Source organism: Peromyscus maniculatus, chromosome 1 (genome assembly GCF_049852395.1).
Source record: "Peromyscus maniculatus bairdii isolate BWxNUB_F1_BW_parent chromosome 1, HU_Pman_BW_mat_3.1, whole genome shotgun sequence".
Lineage (NCBI taxonomy): Eukaryota > Metazoa > Chordata > Mammalia > Rodentia > Cricetidae > Peromyscus > Peromyscus maniculatus.
The window spans coordinates 137,983,990-138,002,724 of record NC_134852.1 but is presented as its reverse complement, the minus strand read 5'-3'; the positions used below and the strand labels follow the sequence as shown (position 1 = coordinate 138,002,724).

General features: G+C 49.4%; 2 protein-coding genes across 4 annotated transcripts; one reads left to right on the top strand and one right to left on the bottom strand.

Moving 5' to 3' along the window:
- The first annotated feature begins 17 nt into the window (after positions 1 to 17).
- Positions 18 to 4,924, top strand: Cfap119 (cilia and flagella associated protein 119). Its single transcript, XM_006977042.4, has 9 exons — positions 18 to 433; positions 715 to 746; positions 1,270 to 1,335; positions 1,711 to 1,880; positions 2,785 to 2,855; positions 3,014 to 3,130; positions 3,222 to 3,282; positions 3,359 to 3,448; positions 4,707 to 4,924. Exons 1-9 carry the CDS (start codon positions 224 to 226, stop codon positions 4,883 to 4,885), a joined length of 996 nt encoding a protein of 331 aa, XP_006977104.1. The 5' UTR covers positions 18 to 223; the 3' UTR covers positions 4,886 to 4,924.
- Positions 4,925 to 4,987: 63 nt separating this feature from the next.
- Phkg2 (phosphorylase kinase catalytic subunit gamma 2) lies at positions 4,988 to 17,017 on the bottom strand. 3 transcript variants are annotated; one of them, XM_006977043.4, is made up of 10 exons: positions 16,503 to 17,017; positions 16,023 to 16,135; positions 11,056 to 11,231; positions 10,737 to 10,791; positions 9,422 to 9,487; positions 9,172 to 9,335; positions 6,100 to 6,190; positions 5,859 to 6,012; positions 5,657 to 5,782; positions 4,988 to 5,564 (listed from the first exon to the last, which is right to left on the bottom strand). In XM_006977043.4, the coding sequence occupies exons 2-10, from the start codon at positions 16,115 to 16,117 to the stop codon at positions 5,271 to 5,273; spliced, it is 1,221 nt and encodes a 406-aa protein (XP_006977105.1). In that variant the 5' UTR covers positions 16,118 to 16,135; positions 16,503 to 17,017; the 3' UTR covers positions 4,988 to 5,270. The 3 variants fall into 3 exon arrangements, with proteins under 3 accessions (XP_006977105.1, XP_042140071.1, XP_042140078.1); XM_042284137.2 differs by lacking the exon at positions 16,503 to 17,017 and having other exon boundaries at positions 11,078 to 11,231; positions 16,023 to 16,427; XM_042284144.2 differs by lacking the exons at positions 10,737 to 10,791; positions 16,023 to 16,135; positions 16,503 to 17,017 and having other exon boundaries at positions 11,078 to 11,218.
- Positions 17,018 to 18,735: the final 1,718 nt, after the last annotated feature.

Here is an 18,735-nt window from a genome sequence, read left to right as displayed (position 1 = left end):
ATCTTCTCAATGATTGGCGTGCGCTTGTATTTTCTACTTTTCCTTAACAACGGTCACCGGGGAGACTAGATCGGGAAGACGCCCCCTGTGGATTGGCTGCCACTCGCTTCACCGCCTGTGGAGAACCACTAGAAGGGGCAGGTCCGGGCACTGCAGCGGGAGAGCTGGCTGTCCCAGGTCCCAGGCAAGAGAGCGCCTGGCTGTGGCTCAGAAGGACGCAGAGATGATCAGCCCCACATCCAGCCAGATCATGGGTGTCAAGGCGCAGTCGGAATCCGAACAGCTCCCCAGACTGCAGCAGGAACTGGAGAGGTGTCCCAGCTCGGTGGGTGGCTTGGCCATGAGGACTGGAACAGACGTGCCGACCGAGTCTGCCGCATCGGCCACTACCTCTGTGGACGTGGCTGAAGACCCTGGAACCAACTTATTCCCGGTGAGGGCCGGACAGAGTTGTCCACTCGTCAATATTTATAACAGGTTTCCCGGTAAGGCGCCGCCAGCCACTACGTTTACTAACGTTCGAGACGTTTCTGGAGTTGCCGTGTTAATAGGCTGCTAAATAGTATTTAAAGCCCACCAAAGCCAAGCCTCGCCCCCTTTCCTACACATGAAATCCTAGCATTCTCAGACCCGCTAGACATTCACGACGGGCCACGGACTAGGGGCCGCGTACTGTAATAGCTCCTCTTTCTATAAGCTGTTTCCTCTCCACAGCCGCCGCTACCCCAGCCCCGGATCTGTATGTGGTAAGTGTGGAGAGCCCCGGGGGAAATCACACCTCTCATTTTTATTATTCCTTTAAGGTCTCCCCAACAGTCTTATCCAGCTGCCAGGGCACCCCAATTTTACAGATGAAGAGACTGAGCTGAGAGATGCTCAAGGTGACTAAGTCACCAGTGTTCCAGGCTCCTCAGTCCAAGGTGGCAGTGTGAGAAGACAGACAAGTACCAAGCATGTAAACATGATGGAGCACTGTGCAGATTGATACCAAGACCCTGGGGGACTTCACCATGGTCACACACAGCAAGACAAGAACTCAGATTTTCTTATCATTGGATTTATAGATAAAAGGTCTCCTAAGGGTTCATCTAGAGTCTAGATCCTAGACCATAACGTTCTTCACTTACAGTGGAAGTGAGGCCCACAAAAAGGACTTAGCAAGTTAGCCAAGCCTCAACTCCTGATCCCCAGTCCAATGCCCTAGAAGTCATGGCCCCATTGGGGAAGCTATATGAGCCATCAATAATTTGTCTCATCTTTTCCTGACAGGAAATACCTGGACATCCATTCTATGCACAGACTGGAGAAGGCAGCCACTGTGGAAGAGATGAGAGAGTATGGTTTTGAGTTGGGAGAGACAGAGCTGGGGGGGGGGGACACACACACAAGGAATGGCAAGGTAAAGCAGAGTGTCAGGTCATGGGGTGAGGAGAGGCTTGTGGCTAGGGCTGCAGAGGCAGCTCAGTGGTTAAGAGCACTGGCCGTTCTTCCAGAGGACCCCGGTTTGGTTCCCAGCACGCACATGGTCTGTAATTCCAGTTCCCAAGGATCCAGCACCCTCTTCTGGCCTCCCTGGGTACCAGACAAACACATGGTACACATACACACATGCAGGCAGAATACCCATGCCCACATAATAAAACTAAGTCCTGAGGTGAGGGTGGGTGGGGGAACCCGGCTAGTCACTCATTCCTTCCTCTCCCTCCCAAGGGTTCTGGCTGAGCTCTTGGAGCTTGGCTGTCCTGAGCAGAGCCTCCGGGATGCCATTATCTTGGACCTCTTTTCCCATGTGCTCATCTTCTGCCGCCAGCAGGGCTTTTCACTAGAGCAGACATCAGCAGCTTGTGCCTTGCTCCAAGATCTTCACAAGGCCTGTGTTGGTGAGAGGGAGGCAGCCACCAAAAGCTTGGAGCCCCAGGAGAGGAGGCTGGGCTAGCACAAGTGACTGTGGGAAGCAGAAGCAGGGAGACTGCCATCTGGGACTTTTGTTCCACTATAACTAGTATTATTGCACCACATTTTTATCACCTTTGAGGTCTGTTTCCTTATTGATAAACGAAACACATGTTAATAGTGTTATGGGTCTGTTCTGAGAAATATATAAATTGGGGGCTGGGGATGTAGCCCAGTTAGTAGAGTGCTTGCCTAGCATCTGCAAAACCCGGGGTTCAGTTTCAGCACTGTGTAAATCAGGTGGGGTGGCACACACCTGTGAGAATCAGAAGTTCAAGGTCATCCTCAATTATGAAGTGAGTTCAAGGCTATCCTGGGCAACAGGAGACCCTCTCTCAAAAACAAAGTACCACGAGGCAGTGGTGGTGCACGCCTTTAACCCCAGCACTTGGGAAGCAGAGGCTGGCGGATCTCTGTGAGTTCGAGGCCAGCCTGGGCTACCAAGTGAGTTCCAGGACAGCCAAGGCTACATAGAGAAACCCTGTCTCAAAAAACAAAACAAAACAAAAAGAACAAAGTAGCTTCCTGATGCCAGGTCTGGTGGGCTCAAGCCTGAAACCCCTGTGCTCAGGAGGCTGAGGCAGGAGCAATGCCATCAGTTTGAGGTCAACTTGAGTTACACAGTGAGCTCCACACTAGCCTGAAGCACAGAATGAAACGCTGCCTCTGAAACCTCCTAGGAAAGTCTATAGTGAGAACTTGGTATTTGTTGAGTGAATGAATGAAACAAGCCAGGCCGAGATCTGTCCACTTCTGAACCCCCGCTCTGCAGCAGTGGGGTGAAAGGGCAGAGGGCAGGAGGGCTGACCGCTTCACCTCGCTCTCTTCCAGCCACCCCTTTGGGCAACGTGGAGGAATGCTACCGCTACTTTACCAGCAACCTCTTCTGCCATGGAGTCAGGGTAAGGGCTAGCCCAAACCCCTGGTTTCTCCCACCACCCTCTTCCCCTGAAGATGCCCTGGGGTCCACCCCTGCTCACAGACGGCTGTGCCTTTGGAGGCCGAGCTAGGTGGGCTTCTGGAGGCTGTCAGGGCACTTAACTCCTAATTGCCATCACAGCGGCCCCCTTTTAGCATCGACCTCTTTAAAGAGGAACAGCTGCTGGCGTTGGCAGACTACGTGGTCAACACCTACTTCCGCCACTTCAAGCTCTACAAATACGTCTTCACACCCCAGGTACTGTGTACAGGCAGCGAGGGGCCCCGTCTCCCCTCCCTCTTCCGGCAGGTGCTGTCCTCTCAGCCTCCCTCTTCCCTCGTTTCCCCAGGTTCGGCTGGACCTATCTTTGACTTACATGGGGCTACAGCTACCCAAGTCCTGGCCAGAGGGTAAGATGGGTACAGATGGGCAGGCTGGGACTGTGCCGGGGCTGGGACTAAGGCCTCCTCCTGCTCTGGCGTGCAGAGAGAGAAGATGGTGAGGCGGCAGCAGAACAAGGAGCCTCTCCACAGGAGGAAGAGCCAGAAGCTGTGACCCGGCCAGAACAACAGCCAAGTGAGCGCCGTTAGGGGTTAAAGTGCCCTGGGACTCTGTGTCAAGGTCAAATGAAGGGTTTGGGTCTATTTGATTTCATTGCCCTACACACACCATTTTGTTTTCTAATACTGGGGAATGAAGTTAGAGCCATTGCTTAAGCATTTACCCCCAAACTGTGTATCCTCAGCCCACCCCCCACCCTCTCTTTTTGGGACAGGGTCTATTTAGTGCTGCCTGTTCTGGAACTATGTAGATCAGGCTGGCCTCAAACTCCTAGGGACCCTCCTGCGTCTGCTTCTTAACTGCTGAGCCATCTCTCCAGTCCCTGGTTTTATTAGAGACAGAATGAGAATGTGTGGAGGTCAGAGGGCTTTGGGGGTCAGCCCTCCTTCACCTCTGTGGCTTCTGAGGACTGAACTCAGGTGGTCAGGCTTCCAGAGCAAGCTCTCTACCCACTGAACCATCCCGCCAGCTCTTGTTTATCTTTTTGAAACATGGTCTTGCTGTGAGGCCAGGCAGCTTTGAACTCAAGACCCCCTGTTCAAGCTCCTGAGTGATGGGGTGGTCGAAGTGCTCCACTATACCCAGCTAGGGATGTGGTTTCGGTTCTTGTGTCCCCTAAAATTTCTTGAGATTTGTTTCTTTTTATTCTGTGTCTGGCAGTTTTGCTTACATGGGCATCTGTGTACCACATGTGTGCAGAACCCACATGTGTGCAGAACCCACATGTGTGCAGAACCCACATGTGTGCAGAACCCACAGAGGAGAGAAAAGGTCTGAATGCCCTTGGAACTGGAGTTAGATGGTTGTGAGCGCCATGTGGGTGCCGAGAACCGAACCCGGATCCTCTGGAAGAGCAGTCAGTCCCCTGAACCACCCACCAAGCTGTCTCTCCAGCCCCATGGCCCTCTCTAACTAATTCCTTATGCCCAAGTCCAGATAACAGTGTGACTCCCAGGGTGTTGCTATGCGTAGAAAAGGTGACCCCACAAAGAGAATGACGGGAGAGGGCTTGACAATAGCAAGCACAGACCTGGTAATGCCAGGGTCCAGAATGCCTGCTTCCAAACATGCTGTGCATATTAACTCAATCCTGTGGTCAAAGAACTGGTACCATGCATGTTTTTCATGAGGAGGCTGCCTGATGTCAGACTCACGTGCAGGCAGCATCTGAATCCAGAGAGCGTATTTGGCCACTGTGCCCAGCTGGCAGAACCGAAGCAGCACTCGGCATGGCTCATCCCGGGGTTAACCCCGTCCCCTCCTCTCCCTGCAGGTGAGGTGTGCATCCTCCAAACCTATATCAAGACCCAGCTGAGCAAGGAGCTGAGGCAGCTGCAGCAGCTGGTAGAGGAGCGGCTCAAGGAGAGCGAGGAAAGGATGAGCAGCAAACTGGCTGCCCTGGAGCGGCCCTCTCAGCCCCCGCCCAGCAAAGGCAAGGCCAAGACCAAGTGATTCCCAGCATCTTCTCCAATAAAGACCTGGCCAGAGCAACCCGTCCCCGCCTTTACGAGTGCCCTCGTGCTTCCCGGTGCAACCGGACCGCAGACATGGCGCTGGCTGTCCCAGGCTCGTAGCAGTTTTATTTCAGATGCATCACAGACAGCGATGACAAGGCCAGGCACAGCGTGGGGAGAGGCTCCCTTCCACCTCAGCCCGGACCTCCCAGTCCAGGGTGGGTGGAGGTGGCGGGCTGGTCTCTGTGCTGAGTAGCATTATCAGTGGTAGACTTGGCAAGGCAGGGCTAAGGTCTGAGACCCAACAGGCTGGAATGATAAAAAAAAAAAAAAAAAATCTCCTCCTGGAGAGTCCTGCTTTCTGGCTTGTCGGAGATGAGGTCCTAACCCAGCACCTGTGCAGTCTCGCCCTCTGTGATGGCGCTGGAGTCCCCTTCTTCTTCAGGGGCCACAACAGAGAGAGGCCTAGGAGGCTGGTGCTGGAAGAGGGCGGCCCGGTTCTGCTGCTCGCCCTTCTTCACCCAGTGCCCGTAGAGGCGGAAGGCACAGTTGTCGATGAGGCGCCGGACCGGCCGCAGGGCGTAGGGGTCTCTCAACAGTGCAGTCTTGGTTAGCGGTCGTAAACGGTGAGTGCTTAAGGCCACTCGTCCAGCGGCCAGTATTGTCCATACTGCCACCTGGGGAAAGGGACAGCATTTGCCCCACTAAAGCAGCCAGCACAGGGCACAGGGCAAGGGCCAGGCGTAGACCCCGCCACTCTCAGGCTTACCCGGAACTTCTGTCGTGGTGTGAGGTTCCAGGGTTGGCTGCCTTCGCAGCGCTCAAAGAAGGGGTGCTGCAGGGCCTGCTCGGCGGTCAGGCGCTCCTCGGGATCCACCTGCAGCAGCCTTGAGATCTAGAGAAACCTTAGAGCGTGAGAGGCAGACCCTGGGCCTTCCCGGGTGTCCTCTCACGGCCCCTCCCCTACTCACCAGATCTTTGACGGTGTTTGAGCGATCATCCCACTCGGGTGAACTAAACTGGTATTGACCTTCCATGATCATGCGCAGCATGAGGATCTGGCGCCGGTGCCAGAATGGTGGTGAGCCAGCCAGAAGTGTGAACAGGATCACCCCACAGGCCCAGCTGAGAAGGAGACCATGGGTTAGGCTGGCCTGGGTAACAAGCAGGACATGACACACAGAAGGGGACGGAAGGACGACACAAACTCACAGGTCGACTTCCTTGCCGTAGCCCGGATGGGTTTCATCCATGGAGCATCTAAGGATCTCTGGTGCCAGATACCCTGGAGTCCCACACAACTCTGGGGAGAGAGGGCAGAAGACCGAGGGGATGCCACTCTAGCCCTGCAGAGCACTAAGCACAGAGCCTTCTCAGTTCTGCTGAGCCTCAGAGCAAGGCCATGTCCCTAGCTAACCAGCTCCATCCCTGCCGCAGCTGACAGGCCTTCCTAGGAATGCGCATACTCAGGTTGGGAAGGGACTTCAGGGCCTCCCTCAACCACATCTTTCCCCTCCTCCACCTTCAAGCCAAGCCAAGCTACACACTCCTCCATACATCTTGTTACCACGATATTAGATATGTAATACATGTGAAAAGCAAAATTCCAAGTTTGGCTGCGTTACTTCCCGCCAAGCCTATTCTCCCTTTCATAGGCTCCACTCTGAGTGGCACCCCCACCCAGCCAACGGAGAGCAAACAGAAACGGGTTCTTTTTGATTCTCTTTAATTTGAAAGACAGGGTGTTTTTTTTTTTTTTTTCTTCTAGGACCTAGGATTTCATACATATTAATCAAGTATTCTATCACCGAGCTACATCCCCAGCCTGGGATTTTTCTTTTTTTTTCAGACAGGATCTCACTGTGTAGCCTTGGCTGTCTTGGACCTAACTCATTATGTGGAGCAGGCTGCCCTCATACTCAGATCTGCCTGCCTCTGCTTCCTGAAAAGAGAGCATGCTACCACGGCCGGCACAAGCCTGGAACTCCTTAAAGCACATATGGAGCGGGGCAGGTAGTCTCTGTTTAAAACCCTTCCTTGAGCTGCATATGGTCTACATGAACTATGCTGCTCTACAGAGCGAGTTCCAGGACAGACAGGGCTATAGAGAGTCCCTGTCTCAAAACCAAAAACCCCACAAAACCCCAAAAACCCAAAACCCTTCCTTGGTTCTCTATCATGGCATCAGGATTGGGTCTAGGTTCCTCCATCACTTACACAAATCTGTATTTTTGGTTTCTTTTTACCACTCAAAGGTAACAATTCTTTGATTTCAGAAATTCCAGACTATTCCATGTTGTACTTCTAGGAGAATTTAATAAGCCTAAATGGAAAAAGACTGGGAACCAGTATTTGAGAATCTGGCACGTACTAAGAGCTCAATTCGATGGTCTGGAGGTAGACGTACCTTTCCCAAGCTCACTATCTTCCAGGAAGCAAGTAAGAAGTAGCAGAGTGTAAGCCATGTGATAAAGAAAATACAAAAACAGGGGAACTTCCCTGAGTGGAGGTTTAAGGTGAAACCCTAATCAAGCCATGAAAGAGGGTGAAGCAGGCAGGCAAAGGATTCCAAAGAGAGGTGTGTGGAGACCCAAAGGGAAACGAAGTACAGCATCCGCAAGTTACAGTCAGGCTGCCCAAGTACAAAACCTGGGTGAGCGACTTGGGAAGTCATGTCGTCATGTCTTCACGCCTAGTTATAGAAAGGAGACTCCGACGCTCTTTATCTCCCGCTACTGTTGAGAAGATTAGGGAAGGAAGCCACAGCAGAGATTTGGTGTGGTACCTGCCCATGGTAAATGCCCATTATTTCATAGCTATTAGTACGTGCAGTGCAAAACCAAAAAGGGCAAGATAGCTTGTGAATAGCTCTTGGAATTCTTACACTTGAATTTGCTTAAAGTTTTCCACCTGCATTAGAAATACTGTGTGTGTGTGTGTGTGTGTGTGTGTGTGTGTGTGTGTGTGTGTGTGTATGTGTGTATGTGTGTGTGTGTGACATGTGTAGGCCAATGCTGACATTGGCCGTCTTCCTCAGTTGTCTTTTACTTTATATATTTAGGCAAGATCTCTCACTTGAGCCCAAAGCTCCATCATTCAGATAGTCCAGTTAGCCAGTTTACTCCAAGGATCCTTGCCTCCTACCTGCTGGTATTTCCATGGCTGCTGCCATCTAAACTCTGGTCCTCAAACTGACAGGGTAAATGCTTTATCTGCTGGGCCATCTTTGCAGTCCCAGAAATATTTCTCTCTCTTCTTTTTTTTTTTTTTTTTTAAGATTTATTTATTTATTGTGTGTACAGTATTCTGCTTGCATGTATGCCTGCTTGCCAGAAGAGGGCATCAGATCCCACTAGTTGCTGGGAATTGAACTCAGGACCTCTGGAGGAGCAGCCAATGCTCTTAACCTCTGTGCCATCTCTCTAGCCCCCCCAGAAATATTTCTTATGGTGAATGCAAAACATCGTGCGAGCTCTGGTCCCAGGCCCCAGGTGAGATGCTCTACAGGGCTGGCTGGCTGCACAGACCAGGCCCTCCCAGCAGTGAAGCACCACACAGAGGTCTTGTTTTAGCTACACTTCAAACAAACTGCTGGGTCCTTCTAGCCCCACTCTTTCTTTCCTCCTAGGACAAAGTCCAGCTCGGGAGGCCCCTCCTCTGTGGATCCCTCAGGTTGAACAGTATTCCTTTCTTCTAGCTTCCTTGGCATAGTCTTCTGCTTATCCATCTCCAATCTCCCAGGTAAAGAAGGCCACTGAGTTGCACAAAGCCTTTTTGCATCAAGAGGGTACTCAGCACCAGGCGGTGGTGGCGCACACCTTTAATCCCAGCACTCGGGAGGCAGAGCCAGGTGGATCTCCGTGAGTTCGAGGCCAGCCTGGTCTACAGAGCAAGATCCAGGACAACCAAAGCTACACAGAGAAACCCTGTCTTGAAAAACAAAAAACAAAACAAAACAAAATAAAACAAGCCGGGCGGTGGTGGCGCACGCCTTTAATCCCAGCACTCGGGAGGCAGAGGCAGGCGGATCTCAGTGAGTTCAAGGCCAGCCTGGGCTACCAAGTGAGTTCCAGGAAAGGCGCAAAGCTACACAGAGAAACCCTGTCTCGAAAAAACAAAAAAAAAAAAACAAAAAAAAAAAAAAAAAAAAAAAAAAAGAGGGTACTTAGCATGTGTTCACTTTATTTTCCTTGGCATCTGGGACTCAGTTCTCAACCTGGCCAGCCACCCTCAAGCATGGGTCTCCTTCCCTCCCAAGTTTTGTAAGGCACCTGGTCCCCTCACCTCGAAGCTTTTCACCAGGTTCCAAATGGCAGGAGAACCCAAAATCTGAAAGGCGGATCTGCATATTGTCGTCTAGGAGAATATTCTCAGGCTTCAGGTCTCGGTGTACAATGTTGTTGGCATGGAGAAAGCTCACTGCTTCCAGCAGAGACCTCATGATGGACCTGGGTGAGGCACAGACTAAGTCCTCTTCTGTTTCTCCCTGTACCACTCCCCTGGACATCCCAGGGGCATTGGGCTCTTCCAGTACCTGGTTTCCTTTTCTGAGAGGGCCACCTTCTCCGTGAGATAGTCAAATAGCTCTCCTTTCCGCATCCTAAGGGAGGGGAGGAGGGGGAGAAGAGGCAGATGCACCCTACTGAGAAGAGGTCAAGGCTAGTGAAGAGAGAAACCTCTGTGGCCAGCAGAAGCACAGGAGAGAACATTCCAGGAGTGAGCTGCATTTTAGGGCAGTTTTTGACACAGTGGGTCAGTGGCTGAAATGTCCTTGATGTGCCATGAAGGGACACTTTTAGTAAAAAGAGGGATTTCTTGTGACAGTAATTCACAGGAGGTCTTTCTTATCTGAGAGGAACTATAGCTGTAAGAGACCTCTTAAACTTAATATTTAGAACATGGGCCAAAAGTTCAATTAACACTTACCAAAAGGTAGAATGAGACTATTTTGGAATTTGCTATTTTATCATTCTTTAAAACTGAGGTCACAGCCAAGTGTGGTGACACACACCTTTATCCCAGCATTTGGGAGGCAAAGGCAGAAGGATTTTTGTGAGTTAAACACCAGACTAGCCAGGGCTACAAAGTGAGATCCTGTTTCTAAAAAACAAAACAAAACAAAAAACCCAAACCAACCCCCCAAAAAATACAAACAAAAATAAGCATAATAAAATTAAGGTTATAATTACAATTCTGATCAACACTCAAAGCAGATTGTCATTGACCTGCAACATTTCCTATTTCCCATGAGATTTCTGCAGAGGGCCATTTGGCAGCTACAAGAATGTTTTTCTGGAGGTCTGTTAATCTTTGGTATTGAGATTACTCCCTCCCCTTCCAGATACAGGGTCTTGGGACATAGCCCACGCTAGCCTTGAATCTGCAATCCTCTTGCCTCAGCCTCTGGAGTACTGGGATTACAGGCACGATGCCTGGCTAAATAACACTCTTGAACTCCGTTGCACTCTATCATATAACAGAACATCAGATCCAGATCAACCAAAGCAAAAGAACCCACAGGCAGAGGTGGACAGCAGTGCAGTATGGTATGAGGAAAGACTGCTGAGTGAGGAACTTTTATAAGGAATTAGTTCATTGGTGAATACTTGGTGCCTAGTCTTTTCCATCCCAGTCATTTTATAACCATGAGGGGCTGGGACAGGGACCATTTTGATTGATCACTCTTGAAATATTTGCCTCCATCACGGCACAGAGAAGGCCTGCACCTTGGGCTTTCAGGGAGGCAGAGCAAGACGTAAACAGAGTGGTCCCTGCCCACAGGGCTGTAACACTGGGGCCACACATGGAGGCAAGGAATAGGCTTCTCGGATGGGCGGGGTGATACTCACAGGTCAAACACCAGGAACATGAAGCTAGAAGACTCGTAGGAATCGATGAGAGTGACTGGGGAAAGAGGCAGAAAGGCAGAGAGAGATGGAAAGGATACACATCACAGGTGCTTCTCCACCCAAAGGCAGCACTAGACTATTATACTGGGAAGGAAGGAGTACCAAGGAGGCCACAGGGACCCAAAGACTGGCCGTTCTTGGAGGTAGAGAGTGAGGAGGAAGAGCAGAGAGACCTACAGGCAATTCTAGGGTTTGGGTTAGGAACAGGGCTAGCAGACATGGGGGTGTCGACCAGCAGGGACGGGGAATGCAGCCTCACTGATATGGGGGTGGCCAGCGACCTGGCGAAGGATGTTCATCTCTCGCTGTGTGGCTTCCCGAACCTCCTCCAGCTGCTCAGGGCTCAGCCGCTCAGCTGTCACCTCCATGATCTTCACCGCGAACTCATCCCCAGTAGCCCGATGGACGCAGCGGCGGACCACAGAGCTCACGCCTCTAGCAGAATCAAATGATTGTCAAGTCAGGACCCCTACTCTCTTCAGCTTCCTCACCCTTTTTCTTTCCTCCCTCTCTTCCTCTCTTCCTTTATTTTATTTTATTTTATTTATTTTTTTCTTTCTCTTCCTTTATTAATTAATTAATTGCAACAGGGTTTCACTGTATAGTTCTGGCTATTCTGGAACTAACTATGTAGAACAGGGTGGCCTCGAACTCAGAGATCTGACTGCATTTGCCTTCCAAGTGCTGGGATTAAATATGTGTGTCACTATATCCACAAGACTGAGTCTTGTTATGTTGCTATGTAGCCCAGCCTGGCCCTGAACTCAATCCTCTTGCCTCAGCTACTTAAATTCTGAGATCACAAGCAGGCACCACATCTGGCTTTTACATCCTTACCTCCGTATGTAATAGAGCCTTTGGACCATTGTACTTGCTACACCAGACTCTGAAGACCTATTTGACGACAGCACGTGTACCAGGGGAACAAACCCTGCCTACAATAGCTTCAGTGTCCCCCGGCAGGTTGGTACCAACCAGCAAGTAGCCACACAAAGCCCACAGGAACTCCGGCAGAGAACGTGGGTGAAATACAGACTAGATCAGGCTTACACACTGAGCAAAGCTTTTCACAGTCCCAGAGTTTGCCCCTGGCAGGAAGTGGCAAGAAACTATCTCCAGTCTCCATCCAAACCCCAAACCTCCCTGTACCCTGTCACACTCTATGTGTAAGAAAAGACCTGTTAAGACTAAGACCTCAGTGTAGGCCCCAAATCTGCCACCAGCTGATCCAGAATGACCCAATGACTCATCTGGACTTAACCTTCTTGTTCTTTTTTTAGTTTGTTTGTTTTTGTTTTGTTTTTCAAGACAGGTTTTCTCTGTGTAGCATTGGAACCTGTCCTGGATCTCACTCTGTAGACCAGGCTGGCCTTGAACTCACAGAGATCCACCTGGCTTTGCCTCCCCAGTGCTGGGATTACAGGTGAGTGCCACCACCACCCGGCTGGACTTTATCTTCTACGACTCTGAAACGTGGACAAAAATATCTCAACAGGATGTTGAAAATGTTAGTAAGATAGGGGCAGGAAAGTCCATTTGGCTTTTGTAAGAGGCACATGGATTTCCATGCGTGGGTTCTGTCATCAAAACATTTCTTATGATGATTTCCTGGCTGTCCTTTACATGGCCTTACCTGAGGTGTTCTCTTTTGCATCCATTGCTTCCTACACTAAGTTCCTTTGTTTAGAATCTTGTCATCCATATCACAGTAAATGGCAAAACACAAATTTATTGAGTGTCAGGTCAAATGTAGTGTAGCCAATGGGTGGTTATGTTACCTTTTGGCCACATCTTAACTGGACCATCAATACTTTCACCTCTTCCTACTGTCTTATTCTTGGTCACTTTATGGTCTAATTGGCATGTATGTATGTATGTATGTATGTATGTATGTATGTATGTATGTAGTGGAACCCAGGACCTCACACATGCTAGGGAAGCATTCTACAACTAAGCTACATTTCCAGTCTCTAGTCAACTCATCTTTAATAAACTTCATTTAAGAATCTTGTAATTTCAGGAAGTTCAAAGGCTCAAGTCATCTAGACAGACTAATTGCTACCTCCACCAATCCTGTGTCTGTTCTCTGGTAGAAAGGAACAATTCCCTCCTCAAGCATCCCATAAGCCTTTTATTTTAATATCACTTATTCTTTAGTAAGTAAGCCTTTCTAGGAAGAGTCTGATTCATTTCAAGGGGAAAGCCATGTACGGAGGCCAGAGGACACTTTTATGGAGTTGGTTCTCTCCTTCCTTATGTGGGTTCTAGGGATCAAACTAAGGTCAGCAGACTTGGACCTCAAACACGGTACCAGCCGAACCCTCCCACTGCCCCACCAGGTTTTTTGTTTTGTTTTCTTTTTCCAGACAGGGTTTCTCTGTGTAGTTGTGGTGCCTGTCCTTGATCTGCTCTGTAGACCAGGCTGGTCTCGAACTCACAGAGACCCGCCTGGCTCTGCCTCCTGAGTGCTGGGATTAAAGGTGTACACCACCAGTGCCCAGCTTCCACCAAGTTCTTTTAACACTGTAGACTTTCATCCATGAACAATCATGGATTGGAAAAGTGATTTATTAATAGTATCCAAGCTGGGCATGGTGGTGGCCCACGCCTTTAATGCCAGTGCTTGGGAGGCAGAAGCAAGAGGACCTCTGAGTTCAAGGCCAGCCTGGTCTACAGAGTTCCAGGGCTACACAGAGAAACCCTGTCTCAAACAAGACAAAACAAAAAAAGAGAATGCAATTAATTTATTTGTAAGAAAGGCAAGATGTAAAAGAGAGGAGAAAGACAAGTGGGGATGCCTCTACAGTAATCTGGGGGTGCCACCTCTGATCTGCCTCCTCTAAAACGACTGTTTCCCTTGGAAGTGGAGTCAATATTTGATTCTTCCCTACAGCTCTTATGCTTTCTGCATCCTCCTTACCTTGTCCCAAATCCTCTAACACCTCAGGATTTGGATGTGGGCTCTTTTCCTTAATACACTCTGTGGTGGTTTGAATGAAGATAACTCCCCACAGGCACATACATTTGAATGCATGCTCCCTAGGAAGCGGAACTGTTTGGGAAGGATTAGGAGGTGTGTCACTGGGGATGAGCTTTGAGGATTCAAAAGTCCAGGGCAGGCCAAGTTTTGCTGTATCTGCCAGCTGCTTGTAGATAAGATGTAAGCGGTCAGGCACCACTCCAGCACCGGCCTGCCTGCCACCATGCTCCCTGCCAAGACGATGATGGACTGACCCTGTGAAACTGTAAGCAAGCCCCCAATTCAATGCTTTCTTTTATAAGTTGCCTTGGTCATGGTGTTTCCTCACAGCAACAGAACAGTGACTAAGACACAGTCTGTCCCCTGGTGACCTGCATTGGGTCCTAGAAGCTTTAAATATTTATGTGCAACTCACACACTATATTGTCTTTGATCCTTAATTTCTCATTAGAATCCTGGTTCCAACTACTTAATGACATCTCCATGTGATATCGAAATGTGTCTGCCAAGTCTAATGCCATACCCCTGTCTTTCCCAGGCCTCTGAGCATTTCATATAGCAGACCCTGCCAAGCTTCTAAGAGTGGACTCTCCGGTTTTTCTCTCTAGCTCATAGATATCTCCCCAAGTTCCTTGGTAGCTTCTTTGTAAGTGATTGCTAAATGGTCACATGACCCAGGACATGACCCAGCCTTGGCCCCTTTCAAGCTCTCCATTCTCCCTCCTCACAGCTGTTTTTTACATGTTGATGCCTCCCAAATTTATGGCTGTCATCTAGATTTCCTTGAGTTCCAGACTCAAACTCATTTGAAAATGCCATCCACTGGAGCATCTCAAACTTAGTATTTCCAAAATGAAACTCCTGATTTGTTCACTCCATTTCCCAATCTAATCCTTCCTCAGTCTTCATTTCAGTAAACAGTACTCAAGTGCTCAAAACAAAACCCTAAAAGTCACCTGTCTTCTCTCCTTCCTTCATGACCTATATCCAGTCTCCTTTGAAACCATGACCTGAACCTGCCCCTCCTCTCCATCTCTGCAGTCACCACTAAACTGCCACCATCACCAGCCCCTTTCCTATCCAGTCTCTACAGAAAAGCCAGAAAGAGCTTTTTAAAAATCTAAATCACTTTTTAAGTGCCACCATATGCTAAAAAGTCTCCTTACACAATATCCAACTCATGCCAAACAACAGCAAAATAGAAGGTGGATTCTGCTTCCATTCTCAGTTAGCGGAGGTGCAGGAAGAACGCAGTCCCTGCTCACAAGCGCCCTCACTTCATGCTACACAACGTGAAAGCAGGCAGTTGCGCTACAGAAGCCTGAAGTTCCTTATTGTGGCCTGAAGCCCTGCGGTACTCACTTCTCCAACTTCATTTCTTCTGTCTTTCCCGACTCTTACTGCAGTCTAGGCCCCTGCCTCGAGCACTGCACCAAGGGCCCCTCTAAATGAGAAGCCTCCTGCCTCAGCTCAGGACTCACCTGCTCTCATAATTCCGGTGTCAGCTCAAACCTCAGTTCCTTGGGGCTGAGGAAGCAGCTCTGTGGTCAAGCACTTGTCTACCACGAATGGAACACTAACTTTGACCCCCACAGACAGCCAAGGCCTCCCAAAGCCCACCCTCCCCTGTCATTTTCTCAGAAGTCTCCTAAAGCTCCTTGTCTGTGGAGGCTTCGTTGTGTTAATCCCTGCTGACATTTATTTTTCCCTAACCCTCGCATTAACCTTTATCTTGCTCTCATTCTCTGTCTCTACTGTTAGAATGTAAACTCCAAGACGCAAACTTTATGGGTTGGTCCTGTCACCCCTCACCTGGTATCATTAGTGTCTAACACAACATAACCAGTATACTATGCTTCTGAAACTAAAACCCATAGAGCATCTGGAGTGATGGCGACCACAGCAGCTTTTTTTATACAGACCTCTACCCAGCTAGCTGGATACCTGGGAAACACCCACGTGCTCCTCTGAACCTCTTTAACCGAAATGCAGAGTACAGGCATTGTCTACCCTCTCAGTGTTCAGCTTTGTGTCTGGCGCACAATCAAGTCTGGCGCTTCATTAAGTTTGTTGACTATATAAATGCATGGATTGGAGAAAGAGGGGGTTAAGTCTTAACTCAGAATACTAGTTTAGTCGCTGTTGTCCACTGACCACTTCCCAACTAGCCAGCCTTCAGAATGAATCGTTTATTCCTGGCTGGGATCCGACTTCGCTGAACCCCTGTATTCCCGGCCACGGCTCACCTGCCAATGACGTCCTTAGGGTCGTACTTCTGGTAAAACTCTTTGGCCGCAGCCCAGTCGGGCAGCTCATCCTCCGGCCCCACGTCCAACGTCATCCTGAAGGATGTGGGGGCCTGCGTGGAGGAAACGGAGGGCAGTGAGGGCAGTGAGGTCCACAGGTTCTGAGACGACGCACATCGTGGCTCCCGGGGGCGCAGCACCTGCGGCTGGGGCGCCAGGGTCCTGGGGGGTGGGGGTGGGGTAGGGGAAGGATCAGGACCGGGAAGACCGCACCGAAGGGCCTAGGGGGAAGGGAGGGTGGCAGGGCAGGGAAGGGGGCAGGGAAGGGAGGGGGGAAAGGTGATTCGGAAGAAGGGGAGGGGGGGGAAATGGCACAAGTGCGGGCGGCTGTTACCGCGCAAGCGCACTTGGAGACCACTGGGAGGAGGCGCGGGGTCTCGAGCGGAGTGACTCGTGCGGGCAGGGGGAAGGCAATCTAACCTGGGCAAAGACCCTCAGCTGGCCGGCTCGCTCGCGTTTATTCCTCCGCTTTTAACCCGTAGGGCTCCCGCAAAGTCTTAAGGCTCCGACCCCGTCATTGCAGCCAATGGGCCCCGCGGCTTGAGGACTAAGCTCAGAAACCCTGCCGATTGGAAAGTGGCAGTCCAATAGAAAGCGGGGAGTCCAGGGCAGGCGAGGACATTGGAGCGAGAAGTTCCCTAAAGGTCTCCACCATAAGGAGGGGCCTCAGAAACAGCCAATCAATGTATGGCATTTGCTTTTATCCAGTGGTGCTGCAGGTCTGGAAGAGGACACGGAAGTTAGGTTACCGGAAGTGTGGCATCTCTGCAGTAGCTCACGGTCCTCCACTTAATTTGGGACAGGGCCCTCTCAGTTTCCTCCAGGAATCCTCATTGTTTTGTTTTCGAGACAGGGTTTCTCTGTGTAGTCCTGGCTGTTCTGGAACTCGCGCTGTAGACCAGGCTGGCCTCGAACTCAGCCACCTGCTTCTGCCTCCCAAGTGCTGGAATTAAAGGCTTGTCCCACCACCACCCGGCTAGAATCATCATCTTAATTCGGCTCTTTATTATAATAAGAGCCTGTTCCAAAATTCTTTTATTGTGGAAACTTTAAAATGCGTGTAGCCAGATGTGGTCGCTCACGACTTTAATCCCAGCATTTAGGAGGCAGTGGCAGGTGGATTTCTGTGGCCTGCTTTGTCTACAAAGTGAGTTCTAAGACAACCAGCGCTGTTATACAGAGAATCCCTATCTCGAAAAGCAAAATGAAACAGTATGTATACATAGGCAGCTTTGCCATTTGGTGCCAACTAGGACGTCATCCTGGGCAGCCGACTCCTCCAAGGCTACCGGTCTTGTTCCCAGAAACTTTCTGCTTTAAGTACACTATGTTGTAAGGTTCTGCCTGGAGTGACTGACTTCAAAGCCAGCTCAGTCCTAAAACCCAGGCTCTGGACTAACAGCAATGAAAACGGTAAAATCCTGATGTTACATTCCAGCAAAAGAGAGATGATCATCTTTTCTTTATTTTTTAGATAGTGTCTCACTATGTAGTCCTGGTTAGCCTCGAGTTTTCTGTGCAGACCAGGCTGGGCTGGACCTCAGCCACTGTCTCCTGAGTGTTGGGATTAAATGTATGCAAGAGCTCTAGACTTCAGAATGATCTCTCAACAGCTTGTTCTGTAATGAAAACAAGGACTTAGAGAGTGCTTTGGCTATCACTCTAAAGCACTGATCTGTCATCAGGTTTAGCTTTAACAACTTGGGAAAAAATTTTCAACTTTCCTAAGTAGGTTTGTTGTTAGTATATAGTGGGTAATTATCCTGAAATTAGTCAAATTAAAAGCATTATATCATTAAGAATCAAGATTCTTCCTGTTGAGAATATGGAATCTGGAACTAGAGGAAGAGCCCTATGGGGAGAATTTAGAGCAACGATGAAAAATAATTAAAAATATAATTTCATATTTTCTAGATTTGATCTCTGAAAGGACCCTGAAACAGAACCTAGTAAAGACACAGTCTAAATGCTGATTTCTATTAACTGCCAATAAAGGAACCAGGGATCTTTGGGGAAAATGACCAAAGACAAGAAAAATGAGATATGGACCACAGTATGGGCCTCCTGATGTTCCACTTACACACCCCCCCCCCCCCCCGCGCGCCTTAACATCTGTGGGTTTTACTACATGTACATTATACTTTAAAAGAACATATTTAAGGATGACAGTAGGACTTGGTATAGCTAACTTAGTTGCTGAATTCCAAGCACTAAATAAAAAAAAAAATAGTAAAAGAGATGGGTATAAAAATCAAAAGCAAGCACACAGATCATTAACGCTGTGAATAAAGGTGAAAAGGTGAGCTTTCTGGTGATGCAGCTGCCTTTGAGACACCATGCTTCTCAAAGAAGCTCACTGGTTAGTGCATTGCTTTCATCTGTGGCCAGTGCCCTATCTGGGGTGAACAGACGCTTGTTCACATTTCTTCAGGAAATCACACAAAGAACTGGCATCTACAGGGACCCACAGAACATAGACCCAAAGGTAAGCTGAGAGGTGCAGGTCCATGACCCTGCTATGGAGACCAGACATATATCAGCAATGGGTCTGAGACTGCAGAATCTGTGGGGTAATGCTGATATCCCTGTGTGGTAGGGAATCACATGCCACCTAGCTGTGGTGGCAGATGCATATTCCCTGCAACAAATAAGA

Excerpts from the sequence above, each read along its gene's own strand:
- Cfap119 (XM_006977042.4), top strand. The coding sequence starts at position 224 with ATGATCAGCCCCACATCCAGCCAGATCATGGGTGTCAAGGCGCAGTCG. Across the intron at positions 434-714 it reads CTGGAACCAACTTATTCCCG|CCGCCGCTACCCCAGCCCCG; the intron begins GTGAGGGCCGGA and ends TCCTCTCCACAG. Across the intron at positions 3,283-3,358 it reads ACCCAAGTCCTGGCCAGAGG|AGAGAGAAGATGGTGAGGCG; the intron begins GTAAGATGGGTA and ends TCTGGCGTGCAG.
- Phkg2 (XM_006977043.4), bottom strand. The coding sequence starts at position 16,117 with ATGACGTTGGACGTGGGGCCGGAGGATGAGCTGCCCGACTGGGCTGCG. Across the intron at positions 10,792-11,055 it reads CGCTGGCCACCCCCATATCA|TCACTCTCATCGATTCCTAC; the intron begins GTGAGGCTGCAT and ends CTCTTTCCCCAG. Across the intron at positions 9,488-10,736 it reads ATGTTCCTGGTGTTTGACCT|GATGCGGAAAGGAGAGCTAT; the intron begins GTGAGTATCACC and ends CCCCTCCCTTAG.